General features: G+C 38.4%; 1 protein-coding gene across 1 annotated transcript in view; it reads right to left on the bottom strand.

The window, feature by feature from the left end:
- Positions 1-4037: 4037 nt before the first annotated feature.
- CNOT6L (CCR4-NOT transcription complex subunit 6 like) overlaps positions 4038-23792 on the bottom strand; it is a 73235-nt gene continuing 53480 nt past the window's right edge. Inside the window, exons 10-13 of the mRNA XM_036764966.1 lie at positions 17582-17733; positions 15237-15464; positions 9765-9967; positions 4038-6621 (exon numbers count right to left, since the gene is read on the bottom strand). Of these exons, the coding sequence (XP_036620861.1) occupies positions 6409-6621; positions 9765-9967; positions 15237-15464; positions 17582-17733 (796 nt within the window). The 3' untranslated portion in view covers positions 4038-6408. The remainder of the gene's footprint in view (positions 6622-9764; positions 9968-15236; positions 15465-17581; positions 17734-23792) is intronic.

Raw genomic sequence — 23792 nt, 5'->3', positions numbered from 1 at the left:
CCACTTTTTTTTTTAAAGAAAAGCTAACATTTAAAACAGATTACTGGAACATTTTATCACAAATTGGGGCTTTTCTTTTCCCTGAAAAATAAAGAATAACTTTTAAAATCCTCTAGAACTTATTTTGGAGTACTAGGTCAGCAGAATCTGCAAGTGCTTTGAAAACTTTACTCAGTTCTAAACTTCTGTGCTTGGCTTTCCAACCATTAGCTAACCATAGTAACACAACACTTTACAATCCACAAAAATGACTCGATTGTGCACAACATGAATTCTTCAATGCTAGGCAATGAAAAAGAAAGGTCCCCTTTCCCCTCACACCAAATGGTAAGAAGTTGGAGAGGCCAGCTGGCTTCATGAGGACAATCTGTTGGCACTTTTTTTGGATAAGAGTTGGAAAAGATCACAATGGAGGAAAAGAGTTGATTCATGGTTATGTTTTTCCAGTGCCTGGCCTTTTCAGCAAGAAAAATACATACTCATGCCAAAAAAAAAAAAAAGTAAAAAGAAAACAATAATTTAAAAAAAAAAAAGATTTACTGCTTTCAAAAATCTACCAATAATCCCTACGAAAATCTAATCTTCGGCTTCTCCTGAATGCAAGAAGACAGCCTGCATTTGGACAACTGTACGAATGCCCATAGTGCACTTCTCGGTGCTGCTGGTGTTGAAGAATTTGCCACTCACAACACTGAACAATCTCGGGTCCCAGTGTGCAGTAACGTAGGAGTCCAGATGCAGGGCTACACCCCCCCCACCCCCCCAGCCAGCAAAGCGCTGCTTAGGGATTTCACAGGTAAGACATAGATTTTTAGCAAGTAAAGCAAGAACGGATAGTGAGGTTTCCAGTGAATACAAACCAGACACTGTTTCGCACACAAACTAATAACGATGTATCAAGACTGCTCAGTAAGAAGCAAAGCCAAAGCTATTAACATATCACCACCGCCAACCTTATAAATTCAGAAAATCACAAATTAAGGAAGCATGGCACAAAACCACACTAACTGCTGAAAGAAAAACCCACGCTGTTGATTAAAAGTTCTTTAAAAGGCAAAAAAGGCTAAGCAACAAGTGTCACTTTTAGAAAGGGCCACCATGATCCTTACTTTTTAGAAAGAGAACACAGAGATGCAAAGCAGGTTATTATTTTAAAAGCTTGGGAATTATTTAACACCAATAACAAAATACTAGAAGCTGGAACTATTCTGACTTCTGAACAATTCTGTAAGATTACACGCAATATAACTCATAGAATCATATCACTTGGCACATTTTGCCATTGCTAAAGACTCCTAAGATATAAATGGATACCCCAACCATTCCCACCTGAATTTAACATTTGTTAAACTGCAGGTGCTTTTTGCATTGTGTCATATATGCTGCTAGGCACAAATGGTCTTGGTAATTAATTTTGAAAAAGAAACTGGTTTTGCTCTCAGAAATGTTCAGTGACTGATAGGATTATTTCTACATACTCAAGCTTATTGAAGTCTTATATTGAGACCAACAATACTTACTAATGAAATTGAGGAACCACCACCTATATCTAGCGTGACTCTTCGGTACTCTCATTTTTCCACTATTCTTCTGAAATACCTACTTAATAGATAATTCACTCCTAGATAATAGGTTGGCATAAACAAGGGCAAAAAGAACTGTTCTTCATCGCGGCCATACCTGGCCAAAAGGGATCTTTCATCCTTCCCTCTTTCTGTATTTTTATTTCTAAAAACTCAAATTAAATTAAGATAGGCAAGAAAAGAACCCTTAGTATGAGCATTATCAAATCAAATTAGAAGGCAGAATATTCCTCTGATTCCTTTAAAACAGATCAAAGTTTCTGGACAGGACCAACTTAAAGAGGCATCAATTTAATTATTTCTAATTTTAAAAACTGGATGATCAGAGCTAGAAAAATCAAGTTCAAATGAAACCTATGTTTTCACTTTATCATGCTGTTTTTAGAACTGTCTAAATAACTAACTGAACAAGAAGGCCTCACAAGCTAAGGTTTTTTCTTTATGTTAGTATTTAGTCAGATATGAGATGGATATACCAATAAATTGAATAAAATTATGTCACCATCTGATGTTTCCAACTTATCTCTGGAAAAAAATGTGTATCTTCAATTATCAGAAAAGCGATAAACAAAGAGGGAGGCATATGTAAGAGTTCTTATCTGTTAAACATTCACTAGGGTCATTTCCACCTAATTTTTGAAAGCTCTTTCTTTACTCTAGTAGTATCCATGTGTTCAAACCATCAGAAACTGTCATGGCTGATTCCTGTGATTATGCTACTCGATCATTAGCCTACTCTGAAAAACTGCTATTAACAGTTCAGACTTTAGATGAAACATCTAAATAACTGTAAATTATACTGCCTTAAAAAGTAAAAGCAAAAAAACACAAAAAGCTGACCTTTCATTAGGCATGATTTGATTAACATCACTTTCTATGCATTTAATTAACACCATCCCATCTATTGTTTTCTATGCTAATCCCCCTTCCACAACTATTTGATTCTTCAAAGTGTATGTGATCTATTAGTGATTTCTCAAATCCTGGGAGTGTTAATTTCAAATTTTACTCATCTAGTAACATAAATTTACTAGATGTCATTTTTAAATGGAACTTTTTTTTTTAATAAGCTTTCCGGTTTTATGTTCCACATCTTCTACGTAACAAAGCCACTATGGAACCAAGTGATATGAGCCCTTCATTATCTTCCATTCCATGTTCATTTGTGATTTAAGATTTTTAGGAGTCGGGGCCAAGAAGTGGGCCTTTATATTTCTTAAAACTAAAACACAAACACACAGTGGCTTCTAAAACAGTTATAAAGGAAGCTTATTAGTAAAATTAAATATCTGCTTGTGAAAATAATTTTAAAAAGAGAAGCTTAGAACAAGGCAAATTGGGTCGAGGGGGTGAAGGAGCTGGTCTCAGAACGCATTGTGCCATACCTGACTTCAATGTGTGATATCAAATGCTCACCCTTCCTTACATCAAAATAATGAAATGAAAATATTTAGCTACTTCATACAAAATTGTTTTTTACATAAAACATTGTAAATCTTTAACAGATTTTCTCTATCGAATTTTAAAAAGTTGCCTATATAGAATGGTGTTGGGATTCCTTTCTCTGCTTGCTTTTAGGCAGTGCTGTTGCTTAAAAGTTGACACCAGGCACATTTTTAAAAAACAAAGTCAACAAGCAAGGAGCAGTATAAGGACTTGAGCCTTTTTCAGATGTCAGTCCTGAGGATGCTGCAGTATTCCCCATTACAAGGAGTAAAGCTATGAGATGGGCAGTGATGCCCAATAGATTAGGTGATGCTACATGCTCTTGAATGACCAATGATGGCAAATGGTACAATTTTCCCTCCCCCAAACACTGCTTTAAACCGTTTTAAAGAACACTGCGTTCTATTAGATATACTTTGAAGTCACATCTGACAACTTAAAAAAGCATAAATCACAAACTAAAAATGCCCCAATTTTTCGTCTCTTCAGAAGATATGTAGCTCCATGGCATAAAGCTCATTTATTCGAAAAACTGGAAAGCATAAGGGTGTATATTTTACTTCTAGAAAATATACACCTTTTGTCAGTCTCTTCTTTTACGCTAGGAACTTGCAAAGATCCAAAGGGCCTACATTTTATTTTAGTAAGACAACACTGAGGACAGCAGCATTTCTGATCACCTGAACAGGGAGCTCAAAACAGATACTACTCCTTTTACAAAGGGAATTTATTAGGACAAAGGGGGTTGGTGGATTTGGGGTAGAGAGTGGGCTGAAGGGAAACCATACACATGAAGCTTGAGATAGCAGGTCCCAAGGGCATGTGTGCCACCAAAAACATAACACAATTTACCCATTTCAACATGAGTTGCTACACATCTACTCAAACCATGTAAAAACTACACAGGATAATAAATGGTTTGAATGAGTGCATTTGGAAGCAGAGAGAACCCAATTACACACCTTCCTGCAACAGAGTGCCTCGGTCATACACAAAATAAACTTAAACTGTTTACAATGTTTCCCAGTTTTTTTTATTATTTTCCCCATAACATTTAACTATTAAAAAAGTTTATTATTAATAAATGGGCTCCTCTGTGGTTCATATACAATCATAGGTGAACGATAAATTCCATTTTATACAAACATCTCAAAAATATTGGGAGTGAAGTATGGTAGGAAATATTGCTCACACTGCTAATTAACATGCGTATATGAAAGGAGGAAAATGTTTTGTTAGTGCATACCTCCCGAGCAGAAAAGCCACCCAAAACAAAGTACGAGATACAGGAGCTGATTAAAAAGGCAATGTCCACAAAATTAAGTTTTTCATGCTATTCTACTTTCCAGTACTATACTTTAGTTACTCTCAAATTATCTGCATGGCTAAGATGTTGAATGCTTGAGGTATATAAGAAGGGATACCTGGAAAATCTGTTATCTTAAGGTTTTTTTTTTGGTGCTATAACGTTTTTAAAATAATATTTTATTTACATCAAACTTCACTCAACTACAATGATGTCCAATTTTAATAGATGACAGACAACGCCTCTATCACTAGGCACTTTTGAAAGGGGAGTTTAGACTTCAGTAAAACCATCCAATGCAATCCCACAGATGACATCACATAATCCCACCAACCCTCCTCCCACAAAAATAAACCCATCAGGGAATAATATTTTATGTAGCCTGATTAATTTACTATGGATGAAATTACTATAAAACAAAGGAAATGCATCATTTCAAGACTAATAAAACAGCCTAAGAGATCAGATCTGGAAGAAATAAATTGTATATATTTAAAACCAATTAATTTAAATTGACTTGTGTGTTTGTATACGGAGAGACAAATATAGGCTATTTTAAAGTTTCACTCACATAATGGAAATTTTTCTGTTTAATAAAAATATCACATTTTGAGACTAGAAACAGTAAAGTGCATGAAAAGTTTAAAATATAAATTTCAGGAAACTCTTATAGCAGCAAAAAAGCAGAATAAAGAAAAACTTAAAAACACAGACACGACCTTTTCCTATTACTGTGCCATAATTAACATCAAGCAGCCAACTAATTTCCGCCCCCCCACCCCCAGAAAATTGCATTATGTTTACTGCCTCCTGAGGCACAGGTTTTTTGCACTGGCCCCGTCTGGGCATAAAATAACACATTTAAAGAGCATCAATAGTTGGGAATGAACCAGCAGCTTCTTAATTCAACCCTGACAAGAGAACAGAAACAAGGAGTAAAAGCATATGATGGCTATTTGGCAGCTAGGGTCAGGAAAAATAATCCAAGGAATGGTATTGAGCTACTTACTCCCTGTTGAAAATCTCCCCAAATCCTTCTTAACCCAAGAGGTCACCTGGCAGCTACTGCATTATTATATACACACCCTGGGACATGCCTAGCATTCCTGTGACTGTATCCTGTCTCCTCTTGAACCTGGGGTCTCTGGCTACGTCAGGGAGATGACCTATAGGTCAATTGGCAACACTTTTGTTATTCAAGGTCTACTATGAAGCAAAGCAAGGAGGAAAGCAACTGGAGGGGACTTGACAAAAATAGCCATCTATAGAAGTATGCACTCCATCTTCAAATAGATCAAATTTCAAGCTATATGGCAATGTGTATTTCCCACTGTTTTCCCAGTAATAAGGTGGAGAGACAGCTCTTCAAGGTCTCACCAATAACCTAAGATCTACAAATACAGAACTGATAAGGGGATCTGGGTCTTGTTTGTGTTCCTCCCAAAATGTGAGAATGTTTGCCCAACAAAACACTGTACTATTAGGCGCTTTATTTCCAAAGCGTGTATATGTGTGTATAGATCTACAGTGATACACATAGATACATACACACATACAGAGATGTATTCATGGATGTATGATTTACTAATGTGCAGTGTGATCTGGAGAGGCAAACCAGTTTGTAGTAAAGGAGAACAAGCATTTCCTTGCAAGATAAACTGTTCAATTTTTAAATTTTCTTAATGTAATTAAAAGAAAACATTTTATTTTAAAAGATGGATAGCTCATTTTTATATAATTAGGCAGAAAATGCGTCTTGGAGCAATAAATACATATTGTTGGACCTTCAACTGATCATTTCTCCACTACCAAAGCTAACTCTGAATAAGAAACAGGTCCAATATTTAAAACACACTAAATTAAAAACACGGAAAGGGAGCAATACTTTGGTTCCAGCCCTAGTGCCAAATGATACCAAGATGCACCAAAATGTGCACAATCTTACAGCAAACACAGAATGAAAGGAGCCTGAAGAAGCAGCTTAAGGATGGCCATACTTCACTCCTACATACTTTGATTTACAACTGTACAGGTCCATAGCAACAGATCCCGCCTCGGCGGGGCTGGACTCCACTACCTCCTACTGGGCAAGTGAACACCATTGACGAGAGGCAGGAGTGGAGGGTGGAGTTCAAGTTGTGTTAACAGTGAGAAGTGGTCTGAAGGGATGTGTGGGTGTGGACACCCAGTGATGTTGTTCTCAACCAGCCACTGAGGATCTAAAGGCCCCAGGACACCAAGCACGTTCATATGAGTCTTGGAATAGAAAATGTAGTCAATCACACCCTGTGAAGAGATTGGGAGAAGGGGTGGGGGAGACAAAAACAGGCTTTAAAAACCATGTAAGATACAAACAAAAATAACACACATTTCTTAAAAGTCTATTAATAGAGGAAGAAGAATTTATGGCATCTATTTGGGACCCACAAAGTTATGGCAAATATCTGTGGAGCCATGTTTTTGTTTTTGTTTTTGCAGAATAACACCGAATTCATAACCACAATGCTTTACACCTGGTCCAAACTTCTTCAGAAACCGAGCATATCAAGATAAGTATATCTACACCTGACAAGCTTGGCTAGAGAAACTAGTACATTTGTTTTTAAAAATTAACAAAAAAGGAACAAGCTGCTACCTAGGAAATATGTATAATTTCTAATTCTAAAAAATTAGACTGGATCATAGATCTAGACCCGAAAGGACCTATCCAGTCTAGCTCCCTCCTACTATGCAGACAAGGCTATTCAGGGTTTGGGAGGCTAAGAGTCAGCTGCCCAATGTCACATGGAGGGAGGTTTAAACCTTGTCCTGACATCCAATTCAGCATCTTACCCACTTTACCAACAAAACAAAGAGTGAAATCATTTATCAAACTGTTTCAAATCAGTTTAAAAACAGAGAAAGACACAACTGTGAATATGTGGGTTTGAAAATGTATGCATGTATGTATGTATAAAATTAAAAAGTGAGACCTAACCAATGCTATGTAATGAGTTTAATTCCCTAAGATGTATAGGTGGGTCCCTTCAGATCTCAAACCTGGGTCAGACATTACAGATTGGCTTGGGGAAATCGGCCGTAATGTCTATGACAATCAAAGGATCCAAGAACCTCTGGATTTAACAGCTATGAATACAAATCAGCCCAATGTGCATGGGACCTCCTGGTTCCAACATAGCAAGTGGGCACAGAATTGGGTATTTAACTGTGGCTGGCTATCAGACTGGGCCCTAAGACACATATATACATCATGCTGGAGTGTTCACCAAGTGCTAAGGACATATGCAAAATTTAAAAATTAAAAAAAAAAAGAACTTGCTTAAAACAGGGTGGGCAGCTGCTTTAGTTAAAAAGAAGCCTCCTGTTTTGTTGTTCGTGCTCAGTCATTTTCAGTTGTGTCCTATTCTTCATGACCCCATTTGGGGTTTTCTTGGCAAAGGCACCAGAGTGACTTGTCAGTTCCTTCTCCAGCTCATTGTACAGATGAGGAAACTGAATCAAACAGGGTGAAGTGACTTGCCCAGGGTCACACAGCTAGGAAACGTCTGAACTCAGTTACTACTCAGCAAGATCCCATCAGCTAGTAGATCAAAGGGCACTGGATTTGGAATCAGATCACCTGTGGGATCCTCAGTCAGTTCAACTCCCTAGGATTCAGTTTATCTCTAAAATGAGGTCCCATAAAATCCAAAACATGAAATGTCCAGTGGGCTAGGGCGCTCTTTTTAGATCTAAATCCTGAGGTCTGCTTCAAAATAGGCATCAGAATCCAGAGGTAAATTGCAATACAGGCAACACTTTCCCTTCACTTAGTCCATCTTGAGATGCATTAAGAACCACCTTACTCAAACTTGAAACCACCAAATGCCCTGTGGAGATTACACCTCTGGTAGAAAAATCACCTTATCACTAAGAGTTACCTCATTCTCCATCAGCTGCTAAATCTACTGAATGAGGGGAGAGAACAGTATCAGCTTCTATTAATGCATTTGAGTGACTATTGCTCTAAGCTTTCCTATCTGTTTCCTCCCCTCAACTTACCAGAAGTCATATCCATTTTAAGTGGATGTTTTAAAAGGAGGGAGGGAGGGAGAACTAAGGATTTTCTAAAATCTAAGAAGGGGACAAAACACACAAAAACAATCTCATTGGGGAGTACAGAATCTTGTTTTGTCTGTACTAGCTGCTTATCAACAGAGATGATATTTGGTGCTTAATTTGCTTCTTAATTGACTGTTTTCAGACCAGTAAAGTATATTTTATATGATTTGAAAATAATGCACAGCTTTCAATGAATGATATCCACAATTCCTCCAAAAGGAAAATTCTTTCCTTAATTCATTCAATTATACTATGGGTCAATGTCTGTCTTTGTCATCAACCCTTTCATAGGGCTGATCTCGAACATGGAGGATTATAAAGTTGAAAGAAACAATAAGGACAGGTATGAACCTGATATCCTTCTGAGCATGGGAGAACGAATAGTAAATAATAAAACAGCTAAAAAGCAGACATTAAGAGAGACCTCTATATGACTCAACTCAAAAATCATTTACTTTTAACCCATATCTACCAGATTGGGGCTTTCCCAGTAGGCCTACTAGAAGTTTAATAAAAATTATGGAGAGACCGTGACTGAGATTGTTCTCTAAGTCTCTCTTGGGAGTTAGGAAGTGTGCTGGCAAGGAGGATTTCAGGGCTGGAGAGAATAAAGAACAATGTACATATGATAAACGTTCATTACCCAAGAATATTATCTGTGCTATGATCTCTTCTAGAAGAAATAAGCATTTTATTTGTTGGGTCCCCCCACCCCAAATGAATACATTCTAAAAACTGCATCTGAAATAATCTGCTATCACTCTTGTTTTAGTTGAAAAATAATCAGAAGTAAAAATCTGACATTTCAAGGAAGGAGAAACTATCTAGAAACAGTTGAGTCCAGTCTAGCTTTCTTAAATGTTTTTTGTCCTTTTCATTTGAGCAAATTTGATAGCAGAAGGGTTGGGCAAAGGGGGAAAAAGTCGGGGAACCGGGGACTGTGGGTTCCCAAATTCTGTCAGGATGTGCAAAAGCTAAACGGAAAAAGGGACATATCCAGGCATTCCTGAGGCTATGTCAAGATTTATTGCCAAGCCACTCATTACTCAATTTGGAGGTTTCCACTGTCCCATCGGGGTGGGAATTATTTTGAATTTGAGCAACTGAAGGGTCAAAGAAAGCTTCAAAATACTGTCAAAGTCACCCCTTGTAATTATAGCTACAGCCTTGGCCAGACTCGTAAAGATAGTTAATTTCCTGAAGTTTATAACATACTATCTGGCCAAACACAGTATATCAAGTTTTAAGATGCAAAGTACTGGCTTTCAAGAAACGTGCTTATTGCTGTAATACGGAATTTGCATGCCCAACTCAAAGCTGTCACTCACTTTGAAGTCAAAGGTATAATTTGTGTAAGGCATCAAGTTATTTTCATAGGCGCTCTGGAGCTGGAAGCCATGCGTGATTCTTCCTTCTGAGGTACCATTTTTCCCACTGCAGCTGAAGTTCATGAGACACTCATTATAGCGCAATTCCTTAAAATCCTTATGGTTATCAGCCACTCCTCCACTGCTCAGGTATTCCACGACACCTGGTAGAAGGAAGGAACAAAGAAAGGCTGCCATTTCTCATTTTTTTTTGACCTTTTACAAGAGACTACATATCTCATAGGAGGTCTCAGAGTGAGCAGGATGAGCATACTTGGTTCAGAGTGGTTTTTGGTCAGCCTAGGGATTGGGGGGTGGGAGGGATGGTGGGGTGTGCTTTGAATTCCCTCACTTGTATTCTGTCACTGAACACCTGTGGAAGTGAAATGTAAACTACAGAATACAACTGAAAATCATCTATTCAAAAAATTCTACAGCAAGGAAGAATGGGTTCTTTTTTCTCTTGAAGGCTGAGAAGCCAGCCTTCATTTTAACACTCAGGTTAGCTGGCAACATTTATTTAATCATCCATTATATGGGCAATTTTACAGACCAGGCCTGCTTAGGAAACTACAAATTAACTAGAACTCAACATTTCCCTCAAAAACTATAAGCTGAGACCTAATATTCACAAAAAGCCAAATTAAGGGGGGGACCTTAAAATAATATTAGGAGAATTCAGTGATTCAACACAAGAACAGCCTTCTCAAAATCAAAAATTAGGGGCAGAGCCAAGATGGCAGCTGGAAAGCGGGGACTTGCGTGAGCTTCCCACCAGGTCCCTCCAAAAACCTATAAAAAACGGCTCTGAACAAATTCTAAAACTGCAGAACCCACAAAATAGCAGAGGGAAGCAGGGATCCAGCACAGGCCAGCCGAGATGGTTGCTGGATGAGCTCTATCACGCGTGGAGGTGGGAGCGAAGTCGTGCGGAGCAGAGCCTAGCGTGGGTGGCGGGAGGACCAACCAGACAGGAGCCAGGCAGAACAGGCCCTAGCACCCTGAATCAGTGAGCTGTGGCAGTTACCAGGCTTCTCAACCCACAAACACCAAAGACAACAGAGAAGGTTAGTGGGAAAAGCTGCAGGGGACAGAGTGAAGGAGTTCACAGTTTTGCCACCACCCCGGGGGCGGCGGAGGTGGTGTAGCTACAGAACTACAGCTGCAGTTGCTTCTGGCCCCAGGCCCACCTGGTGGGAGGAATTAAGTGGCAGATCTGAGCAGGAGTGCAGAGCCTGCTGAAGGTCCGGGGTGGTGGTTCTTGGGGAAGGAGGAGTGCTGGCATGGCAGAGCTGGCTGTATAGAAATAGCTCTGAAATCAACAGTGCATCCCATCAAGCTTGAAACAAAGTACTCTTTACAAGCAGTCACACCCTGCTGAAAAACTCAGGGGTCAAGTAAGTTGGCTGGGAATATGGCCAGGCAGTGAAAACACACTCATTCAGTCTCAGACTTTGGAATCTTTCTTTGGTGACAAAGAAGAACAAAACATACAGACAGAAGAAGTCAACAAAGTCAAAGAGCCTACATCAAAAGCCTCCAAGAAAAACATGCACTGGTCTCAGGCCATGGAAGAGCTCAAAAAGGATTTGGAAAAGCAAGTTAGAGAAGTAGAGGAAAAATTGGGGAGAGAAATGAGAATGATGGGAGAAAACCATGAAAAACAAGTCAATGACTTGCTAAAGGAGACCCAAAAAAATACCGAAAAAAATATTGAAGAAAACAGCACCTTAAAAAATAGACTACCTCAAATGGCAAAAGAGCTCCAAAAAGCCAATGAGGAGAAGAATGCCTTGAAAGGCAGAATTAGCCAAATGGAAAAGGAGGTCCAAAAGACCACTGAAGAAAATACTACTTTAAAAATTAGACTGCAGCAGGTGGAAGCTAGTGACTTGATGAGAAATCAAGATATTATCAAACAGAACAAAAGGAATGAAAAAGTGGAAGACAATGTCAAATATCTCATTGGAAAAACCACTGACCTGGAAAATAGATCCAGGAGAGATAATTTAAAAATTACTGGACTACCTGAAAGCCATGATCAAAAAAAGAGCCTAGACACCATCTTTCAAGAAATTATCAAGGAGAACTGCCCTGATATTCTAGAGCCAGAGGGTAAAATAGAAACTGAAAGAATCCACAGATCACCTCCTGAAAAAGATCCCAAAAAGAAAACTCCCAGGAATATTGTCACCAAATTCCAGAGATCCCAGGTCAAGGAGAAAATACTGCAAGCAGCCAGAAAGAAACAATTTGAGTATTGTGGAAAAACAATCAGGACAACACAGGATCTAGCAGCTTCCACATTAAGGGACCGAAGGGCTTGGAATATGATATTCCAGAGGTCAATGGAGCTAGGATTAAAACCAAGAATCACCTACCCAGCAAAACTGAGTATCATGCTCCAAGGCAAAATATGGACTTTCAGTAAAATAGAGGACTTTCAAGCTTTCTCAGTGAAAAGACCAGAGCTGAATAGAAAATCTGACTTTCAAACACAAGAATCAAGAGAAGTATGAAAATGTAAACAAGAAAGAGAAATCATAAGGGACTTACTAAAGTTGAACTGTTTTGTTTACATTCCGACATGGAAAGATGATGTATATGATTCATGAGACCTCAGTATTAGAGTAGCTGAAAGGAGTATGCATACATACATACATATATATATATACATATATATATATGTATATGTGTGTGTATAAGTGTACATGTGTATATGTATATATATGTATACACACACACATATATGGATATAGATACAGATATAGATAGATATACATATATATGTATGTGTGTATATATACACACACGTGTGTGTCTATGTATGTAGGTATGTAGCTGTACATATGTACATATGTGTGCATGCGTGTGTGTATATTTGGACAGAAGGCACAGGGTGAGTTGAATTTGAAGGGATGATATCTAAAAAAATAAAATCAAATTAAGGGATAAGAGAGGAATATATTGAGAGAGGGAGAAAGGGAAAGATAGAATGGGGTAAATTATCTCGCATAAAAGTGGCAAGAAAAAGCAGTTCTGTAGGAAGGGAAGAGGGGGCAGGTGAGGAGGAATGGGTAAATCTTGCTCTCACCAGATTTGACCTATGGAGGGAATACCATACACACTCAATTGGGTATCTTACCCCACAGTAAAGAAGGAGGAAGAAGATAAAAATGGGAGGATGATAGAAGAGAAGGCAGACAGGGGGAGGAGGTAATCAAAAACAAAACACTTTTGAAAAGGGACAGGGTCAAGGGAGAAAATTCAATAAAGGGGGATAGGTTAGGAAAGAGCAAAACATAAGTTAATCTTTCACAACATGAGTACTGTGGAAGGGTTTTACATAATGATAGTCATATGGCCTATGTTGAATTGCTTGCCTTGTTAGGGAGGGTGGACGGGGAGGGAAGAGGGGAGAAAATTTGGAACTCAACGTTTTTAAAAACAGACGTTCAAAAACAAAAAAAAAAGTTTTTGCATGCAACTAGGGAATAAGATACACAGGCAATGGGGTATAGAAATTTATCTAACCCTACAAGAGAAGGGAAAGGGGCCAGGAGGGGAGTGGGCTGACAGAAGGGAGGGCTGACTGGGGAATGGGGCAACCAGAATATATGCCATCTTGGAGTGGGCGGGAGGATAGAAACGGGGAGAAAATTCATAATTCAAACTCTTGTGAAAAATCAATGCTGAAAACTAAATATAGTAAATAAATTAAATAAAATTAAGTTTAAAAAAATTAAAATAAAAAAAAAAACAAAATCAAAAATTAGGGGAATAGATGACTATTTTTACTTTGACTCTGATATAGAATCCACATCCACGGAAACAGGCTGTTACAGATGGTTTATATATTCTCCTGCTGAGATGTTGGAGGGAATGTGTAGAAATTAGAACACTGATGCACTGTTGGTGGAATTGTGAATGATTTCAATCACTCTGGAGATCAATTTGGAACCATGTCCAAAGGGCTATGAAAAGGGCCCTTTGACCTAGCAATACCACTACTAGGTCTCTATCCCAAAGAGATTTTTAAAAAACAAGAAGCACCTGCATGTACACATTTATTTATAGCAGCTCTTTTCTGAGGGAGTGCCCATCAACTGGGGGGATGACTGAACAAGTTGTGGTATAAGATTGTGATGGAACACTATTGTGCTATCAAGAAAGGATGAGCAGGATGCCCTCAGAAAAACCTGGAAAGACTTACATGAACTGATGCAAAGTGAATTGAACAGAACCAGGAGAACAGTGTATGCAGTAACAGCAATACTGCACCTCAATCAACTGTGAATGACTTAGCTACTCTTAGCAATGCAACAATCTAAGATAATTCCCAAGGACTCATGATGAAAAAATGCTACCCATTTCCAGAAAAACAACTGATGAAGCTTGAATGCAGATCACAGCATGCTTTGTTTCCTTTATGTTTCTTGAGGGTCTTTTTTTGTTCCATGTTTTCTTTCACAATATGACCAATATGAAAATGTTTTACTAATTTAAAAATGTTTTACAAACTGCCTTCAGAAGGGGGGTGGGGTGAGGGAGTGAAGAAGGGGAGTGAAAGAATTTGGAATTTCTCAAAAACTAAGTTTCTTAGAATTCAAAGTATAAAGAAAAGAATGTTAAAAATTATTTTTACATGTAATTGGGGAAAAATAAAGTATTAAATGAAAAGAAAATTTTGGAGGGGGAAAGGCAAGGTAATTGGGGTTAAGTGACTTGCCCAAGGACACACACCTAGTAAGTGCCAAGTGTCAGTTTCTCCTGACTCCAGAGTGGGTGCTCTATTCACTGTGCCACCTAGCTGTTCTCCAAGATTTTTTAAACATACCCCTGAGGTACAAGGGAACTGGTACCATATCTGGCTCTAACATTCAATAAATACAAAATAATAGATAGTCAAGTAATTTTGTTATTTATTGTTGAGTACTACTTTTATGTCAAAGTACTGACATAAACACAGTGATACTAGAAATAAATTTCAATCATGTTATTCACCAAAACATTCAGGGTTAAAATTTTTACATTTAAAATTTAATTCTTAAAATAAATGATGTATTCCAGATTGCATGCTGTCTTGAGGAGGGGTAAAAATTCAGAACTCAAAATTTTATAAAAGCGAATGTTGAAAACTAAAAACAAATAAAATTTTTAAAAAATAACTGATGTATTCAAAGGATCTAGTCAAATTATTTAAAGGCTTCAAAAATACTTTAGATAAACAGAAAATTTTTATTACCCTAGCACAAAATTCTCAATAAATAGCACTCTGATTTAAAAATTCACAAATGTTATTAACATTACTCCTCAGAGCTAAATGATCTGGAAAATGAAACTCTCTCTCCAGATACAGACATACCTCTATCTATGTTTCAACTAAAAGTAAAGGCAACATTTTAAAAAAAAAGTAAGGCATTTCTTAAATACCTGAATCCGGCAATGAGTTAAGATCCGCACATAGCACCAGCGGGATGGAATTAGGATCTGTAGATGGGCTACCAGGCCTACTAGAGGCTTTCTCCAAGATGTTTTTTACTTCTGAGACAAACATCATAGTTTGAATGAGTTTCACATCAGAATATTCTGGATCCCAATGCATATGGGCATTTGCCACAATAAGTAGCTGTTTTTCTACAGCATGAATAGGTTTCATACCTAAATTCAATTGTTAGAAAAAGAAAGAAACAAAAATGTCAAAATCCCTATGGACAATTAATCACACAGTATCTATAGCCAAAGATTGTCTCTCAAAAACATCTAATGAAATCTTTTGGATGTCTCTGCTCAGAACTATTGAATGCCAGGGGATTTTGCTTGGGAAAATAACGCTCTGAAAACCAAAGACAGCAAATTACTTAAATTATTATTTATGGCATCTTAGGACTCAAAGTTAACTTTCAGAAGTAACAGAATCCACACCCCCCAATCATACAATAAAGTGAAACCACAGTCAGACTGGATATTATACATTAATATGTAGTCAACGTATGTCTTGAAATACTAAATTGTGCTTGCAAAAGAATACATACTCCACAATAAAAAGGTTCCACATATTCCATTGTAAAAAATGGAGGGATAAAGCATTCATCTTCAATTATAAAACTCCACTGGCAAATGTATTTATATCACTTTATTGGCTTAAATTATATCTATACATCTCTATATACAAATAAGCATATATAGATATGTCAGAATTCCAATATACAGGGTCTCTATAAAGTCCTTGGACATACAATCACTAATAATCTAGGTAAAAAAAAAAGGAATTTTTAATACAGATTCTGTGATAAAAGAAAAGGATGAGAATACAAACTGTCCTCCATGGCTAATGATACTGAAGTTCATCCAGTCATACAATATGACAATTAAGAGTAGTTAATTTGAGGTTTCCTCTACTACGTAGCATGCTTACGTCCTTTAACCCAGAAACTCCAACACTGGGGACTCTAGGTCAACAGGAAAAAACAGTCCCAGAAACAAACATTCACAGCAGCACCTTTTGTAGAAGTGAAAATCACTCAGAAGGGGTTAAGGGAGCTTGGTGTGTGGGAATAGGTAGGTGGTCATTACTCTAAAGGACAAAGTTCTGTTTTGCCCCATCTATGTGAATTTAAGTGTTCTGACGTAGCTGGGCCTCCATTCCCTTATCTATAAAATGAAAGGGTTCAGCCAGGCAACTTTCATAATCCATTACAGCTCAAATCCACGTCCTGATAAAAGTGAATGGGAGCTTGACCTACCTACTTACTGCCAAATGCGTGAAAAAACAGGTATATGGAAGCAAGTGCCTAACACATTGTGCTGGAAAATGAGTATCAAGAATTCAAAGAAACCTATGATTGATATCAACTAGTATGGAGTAAAGAAAGCAAAACTAAGAGAATACAACTCCTGCAATGGAAACAGTTAAGATTAAATGCAATGACCAAAGGTCCAGTAATTCACATGCATCATGCTTACTCTTCTTAAAAAACCTGAAAGACTTAAGAGTGTGGAATTTTACATAAAGAATACTCAACAAGGGGCAGCTAGGTGGCTCAGTGAGTAGAGAACTGGCTCTGGGGTCAGGAGGATCTGAGTTCAAATCTGACCTCAGACACACTTCCTAGCTGTGTGACCTTGGGCAAGTCACTTAATCCCAATTGCTCTGCCTTCCCCCCTCCAAAAAAAAAGAATACTCAACAAAAAAACATAACTTGAAACAAAGTCTGAACCCTCGAATCTAATCTAATCTAATCTAAGAGATAGGCTAATGTCGGACAGGGAGGGTCATGAGACGTTTCAACTTGCCACTTATAAACAACAAAAGTAATCGATTGATAGGAATCATCTCTTTTCTCTGCTCCTGCCCAACCTTTACCAGGGATCATTAAAAATGTGCACAAGGTAGGTAGCAGGAAGGAAGAATACAGTAACCAGTTCTGTGTAAACACTAGGTTCAGAAGAATTAGTAAGGGAAAGATGTAAGCAGTGACTCACCAAAAACAACAGTTGAATATATGGGTTAAACTTAAAAACCTAAGCTAACGTAGTTAGAAAAAGGAATCCTCGTGTTTTCTAATTTCAGTCTGATCAAAACATTTCCTGTTTTCAAAGGTTATTTTAGAAGGACAAACTAAAGCACCACTCACACTTGTTAGCCAGACATGTATTCCTTCATAAAGTGTCACATTTTATTCTCACCAGACATCTAATCACCAAAATGAAATTTAAGTTGAGGAACAAATAAGCTGTGATGTCCCCTGAAGTCCAGCGACCCCAGGGGTGCTCACCTGCTCCAAACAATTCTTTGTGGACCTCTAAAACCACAGCAACGCCAATGTTATCCTTCGTCATGACTCTGTTCAGCATGGCTTCTGATCCATCGGAATTCGCCATGGCCACCTGGTTAAATTCCACCGTGTGTTTCTGCACCAATGTAAATCTGGAAGGCACAATAACACGTGAAAGGCATTGAGATGATCGGTGCTCAGGGGGGACAATAACTATGTCAAGTCTCACAGCCACTCCAGAGAAAAGTGCTTTAGGGATAGAATAGATTTTCACCAAGGGTCATTTGTGTTGACTAAATTTCAGTATAGTTGGTTTTCTTTGGAAGCCTAAGTATCTTATTATGTGCATTTAAAAATATTATTTTAAGATGAGGTCCACAGGCATCACCAGACTGCCAAAAGGGTCCACAAACATCTGAGACAGAGGGTGTCCTAGGAGAGGAAAATGTTTATATTCTTTCAACTGCCTCACTGAATGCAAATTCCTCCCTTTTCCTTGCCTCCAGCAATCTGCTTGTGGCAGGTCTGAAACACCAGGCTAAGCCATCCGGGTCTCATCAGTACTGCTTTACACAACAACTATAAGGGAAGGTTTGTATAATTATAGGGTTCACTTCTAGGGATGATACATAAATGTGTGCACAAGAAGGGGGCAGAGTGCTGGGTGAGGAGTCACAGCAAATATAAAGTAGGAAAGTCATCTGCCACATAGATACTGTGTCCTACAACCAACAAAAAGAGGGATGATCTTTTCCTGTCTATCCATGATTTTACAAATCAGATTTCTTGCCTTATCAATTAAATTTTACCTACTTATGCAGCTTTATTAAAATTTCTCTTCAAAACAAGCTCTCTAAGAAGCCATGATGAACTGCTATAAGATTTTATGGGATCCCAATACACAACTGTATCAGGGGTAGTACGAGGAGAACAATTTATCTCTTTACCCAACATACAAGGCTCAGCTCAAATATCACCTCCTCCAAAAGATCTTCCTTGACTAGCCCTTTTCATTGTGGCATCTCCCTCATTTGCATTCCTAGGAGCTGCACAGCTTTGTATTTTTTGGTTTTATCCTAAATGTAAGCATTCCCTTACACAGGATTCCTTTCTGTTTTCCACAATACTCATTACAGCACTCTGTATTTGTGGGCACGCAAAAAAAAAATACACTCAATTGAATACTATCTCTCAGCCAGCTCTCAACACAAGATTTTTCCTTTTAAAAGGCATTCTGGCCTCCACCTAGCTAAAGCAAGGTAGAAAAGTTAATACTTATGTTTTCTGGAACGAAGGATTTCTTTTTTTAATCATAATTTTCAGGTAGTCCGACTAACATTTCTCCTCAATCTGTTCTCCAGATCGGTTGCTTCTCTGATGAAATGTTTCACTTTCTTTTATTTTTTCATTCTTTTGATTTTATGATTTCTCAGTGTCTTAGAACACCATCAGCTTTCAACTGCCCAACTGCAGTTTTCAAGGAATTATTTTCTTCCTTAAGTTTTTGATGCTCTCTATTTCTAGTTGGTTGACTTTTCACAATTTCCTTGGATTGGTCTATTTTTTCCTAATTTTTCCTCAATCTCTCTCATTTTTTCTTTCTCTTTTTTTTTTGAGGGGGGAAGGCAAGGCAATTGGGGTTAAGTGACTTGCCCAAGGTCACACAGCTAGTACATGTGTCGAATGTCTGAGGCAGGATTTGAACTCAGGTTCTCCTGACTCCAGGGCCAGTGCTCTACTCACTGCGCCACCTAGCTGCCCCGATCTCTCTCATTTTTAAAGTTCTTTTTCAGTTCTTCCAAGAACTCTTTGTGCTTGAGACCATCTAACACTTCTCACTGAAAAAGAAGTAGCTTTTTCAGCTCCATCATCTTCCTCTGAATATGAAACCAGATCTTCTCCCTATCCCCATGATAACTATGTATGGTTGGGATCTTTCTCCTTTGATTACTCATTTTATTTTTTGTTTCATTTGTTTTTAGCAGCTGTTAGTGTAATCAAGTTCTAGGCCAGAAGTATGGGGAATGACGACACAAGCCTCAGGTCCTTCTTACTGTTATCTTGGGGCCACAGCCCACTGTTCCGCAAATGACATTGCTCCCTGTGGTCCCATTCCTCTGGTGGTTACAAACCACAGCTGTCCTCTCTGCCCCAGAACTGAAACCAGAGACACTGATCTCCTTCAAGTGCCCACAGCCAAGAGGGTTGCTGCCCCATGCTAATGCACTAACAAAATGTGTGTTAGGTTTTTCTCCCCACAGCCATAGGCCCAGACACTCTGGTCAGTGCAGCTGTGCTTGGTGTCCCTCAATCTTTTCCTACTCAGCTGTCAGACACCCCTTCCCCACTCCCACTCCTCTCTCACCCCCCACCCACACCTACACACATTGAATGTGAGAGGAATGTTTCTCAGACTGAGGCTGCTTCTCAACCCAGCTACCCCTAGGGCTTATGGTTTGTTGATCCTGCTGTAGTGGGCCTGGAGGTGTTTGTACCTCGGAACTTCACTGGGTCTTCCTGAGGTCTTCTCAAGTTATCTTTAAGAGGACAACTGCTTTAACCCAGTGTTCATTTCTGCTGCTCTAAAGTGATGTTCTGTCTTTTTTGTGGAGAAAATTTGGAGAATCGTAAGTTTTTTAACTTACTCAGCTTTCTTCCAGAATTCTCTCATTTGTAAATTCTTGAAAATAGTATACAGATTTTCTTCCAAAACCTTGGTTTTCAAAGAATCCATCAAAGAAGCATCAAACAATGCTTCTTAATTATCACTTCTTGACCTCTCTCCAGGGTGAGTTAGCAAATCTTATATTTTTGTCCTACTTTTTCAATTTTTGACGTTGTTCTAATATTTCTTGCTGCCTCACAGAATCACTGATATCTATTTGGCATATGCTAGATTTCAGGGAATCTGTTCTTCAATAACATATTACTTTCTGTTCTAAGTTATTTATTCTCTATCCAATTCTGTCAAGCACCTTCTCTGAAGCTCTATTTGGTTTCTTCCCAGGGTCCTCTTGTTTCCTGTCTGGGCCTTCTCCTCCATCTCAGGACACAGAATGATGAAGCTCAGAGCCACTGAGCCTGGGCAGTGCGGGTCTGAGTGCTGAGTCACTGAGTTTCAACCGTTTGACTTTCTCAGGGTCAACAGGCGTATGTGCCCTGTCTCTGGTGTGGCTGATGCACAATTTACTATTTCTTCTTAAAATTTCTGATACAATTATCCCAATGTATTAGCTACTCCTTCCATTTTAATGACTGATAAAAATGTTGAACAGAAGTGGGTCAAATACTGAAGACCTCCTTCAGCAAACCACCAGAGAACCATGCACATGCAGAACATGGACAGTTCAATTAGAATTATAGAATGCTTGCATCACAGACACTGGACTGTAATGGAACTCAGAAGCAGTCTCGTTCAACAACCTCACTTTATGACTTATCCAGGGCAAATTTTATCATGCCTTGTTAGAAAAATTAACAAGAAACATTACATTCACTGTGCCACCCAAACTCACTCACCTTGAGTGGAGCGGGTTGGGGGGAGGTGCATGCACCGGTGCGCATTATACCTCATTTATTCTGGCATGTTCATATCTGTTTTACCCTCTAGTTCTTTTAGTGAACTGTTTTGTTCTTACACAATTAGCACACGCTCACATTCTCCCCTAAATACCATCTAATAGAACGACTGCGATGGTTAATTTCCCAATTATTAACAAAAATGAAAGCTGTGTGGGTGAACATGAATTTGATACAAACGTTGCTGGGGGTAGTTTTCCTCTCCCCAACTGTTTCTGCATCTTGTTCCCAAGAACTATGAAGGGAGGGTCTCAAAAGTTCTCAATGATGGATTCCAACTCCAGTTCTGTGGTGTGATGATCTAACGACTATTAGAACAGGTAAGGAATAAGATTGGCTTGACAGAATTGGTTTCTAATGAATACATTCTAGATGCAGGCTCACAAACATCAATCAACACTGGATGACCTACAATTGGGTAAAACAAACCTTGTGGAAACCTGGAACATTTACCCAATCTCAGTATTTTGTACATCCTATCTTCTCAAAGCTACCCAGGAAGTCTCTCTCTCAAGGTATCACTGCTCTAGCTTTGGCCCTCAATACTAACAGAATAAACACTGGTCTTCCCTGATTCCAGTCTACCCTTCATGCCACTGCCTATGTATGTAAATGTATAAATCACTCTCCATTTCATCTATTCAAAAACCTTTAGTAGCTCTCTATAAAATATAGACTCTTTGACTTGTCATTCAAGGCTTTCAACAGTATAACCTAAACTTTCTTCTTTCCAGCTTTCCAGACCATTTCTGTCCAACAATTTTATCAATCAATTACTGCTGCTGTTTTTTTTTTTACATAGAGAACTCCAAATGAATTTATTTTTCTCCTATTATATAACAGTGTAATGGAGGAAACCATAATAGTCTTTCACCAATCTTCTAAGACTATAAATTGTTTTGATTTCTTCATTAGAAAACTGCCTGTTTATATCCTTTGACCATTTATCAATTGAGGAACAACTCATATTCTTATAATTTGACAAAGTTCTTTATAGTGTTTGATATATACTGTTTCTTGGTAAGCACTTGGCCATAGCCATTCGTTTTCTCCCACGATTCTTTGTCTGGAATGGTCTTTTTAACCCTACCTCCCACTCCACTTCCAATCCATGATGAATTCCTTCCCTTTCTTCAAAGCTAAGATTTTACTTTCTTCAATAAACAATCCCTAATCTCAAACCTGAAGGTGATCTTTCCCGCTTTGGATTCTTACACCACTGTTCATGACCCTCTCATTTGCATTTCTGCCTAATTATAAGGTGGTTTCATTGGTATATATCAGCTCCTTTCCACAAATAAGCTCAAGAGCAAGGACTGTGAATGCAGACAATTTCCTATTTGTATCCACACAGCCTGTCACTGCATCCTCCTACATGTGGGAGGGTCTTCATTTCCTTGGGAGAAAATTCATTCAACCCTGCAGACCTCAGGGGCTGAATCCCTCACTTCTGCTCTCCTGCTCCATACAAGACGGAAGCAAACTAAGAGCTGGGTAAGACTCCTCTCTGTTGTCTATTGGTATTTAACCATCTGTCTTAACAGATTATTTCTTCAACAAACATCAACTAGATATTTTCTGTATCTGAGGCACGGTGTTAATCACTGAAGAGAAAGGGACAAAATTTCAATAAGGAGCTTACATCCTACCGCTTCCATTGCTCCCAAACATGGCTTTTTAAACAATGTGGCTTCACATTTTTTTTCTTTTTTAAGAGGTAAGGCTCAGAGCATTCTGGGAATTTTTTTTTTACCTTATTGATATCCTTTAGAGGGCTCTTTCCACTGTATTTACTACTAGTTATATTCCTTCTGGGAGCAGCTAGGTGGCACAGTGGATAGAGTGTCAGGCCAGGAGTAAGGAAGGTCAGTTTCAGGCACTTACTTGCTGTATGACCCTAGTCAAGTCATTTAACCTCATATGCCTCTGATTCTTCATCTGTAAAATGAGCTGGAGAAGGAAGGAGCAAACCACTCCAGTACCTTTCCCAAGAAAGCCCCAAATGGGAACATGACTGAAATGCCTGAACTACAAATATTCCTGCTCCATTAATTTTTTATAAGTGTCCTTTTTCTAAGTTCAAGTCAAAATATTGTTCAGATAGGCACATTACTTTATTTAAATCTTTTTAAAATGTTAATGTTTTCTTGTATTTTTGACCCAAATAGAAAAGTCACTCTGGCATATAATGAAACCAACAGGTTGTCAACAAATGACTTAACACCAGGTATCCCACAAAAGTACTCACCATGGCAAAGCGAGCTTTGGTTTCGCTATGCTTAACAGAGAGAGGGAGAGGAGGAGAGATTCTTATAAACCTCTTGAGAAAATTTTATAACTAACAACTCACAGCACTAAGCACACACTGGGTGTTTAATTTCAGATTATATGCTCAGAATGTCTTAAATCTTACGACGTTCAGAGTCTTTAGCAATGGAATTGGGTCCAACTGTGGTCTGAATTTATTTTATGAAATCTACTTCTTCTAAGCCAAAGCCAAATAGTTTATCTGGTTGTATGTACATTTTCTTCCCTCGCTATACAAAATCCAAGACAATGATCATTATCTGCCCAAAAGCTCCTTTTACTTGACTGACCCCTTCTTCCTCATTGGTCAGAATTAATTCCAGAA

The sequence above is a fragment of the Trichosurus vulpecula genome, chromosome 6 (genome assembly GCF_011100635.1).
Source record: "Trichosurus vulpecula isolate mTriVul1 chromosome 6, mTriVul1.pri, whole genome shotgun sequence".
NCBI classification, from domain to species: domain Eukaryota; kingdom Metazoa; phylum Chordata; class Mammalia; order Diprotodontia; family Phalangeridae; genus Trichosurus; species Trichosurus vulpecula.
This window is presented reverse-complemented; position numbering and strand designations above follow the sequence as displayed.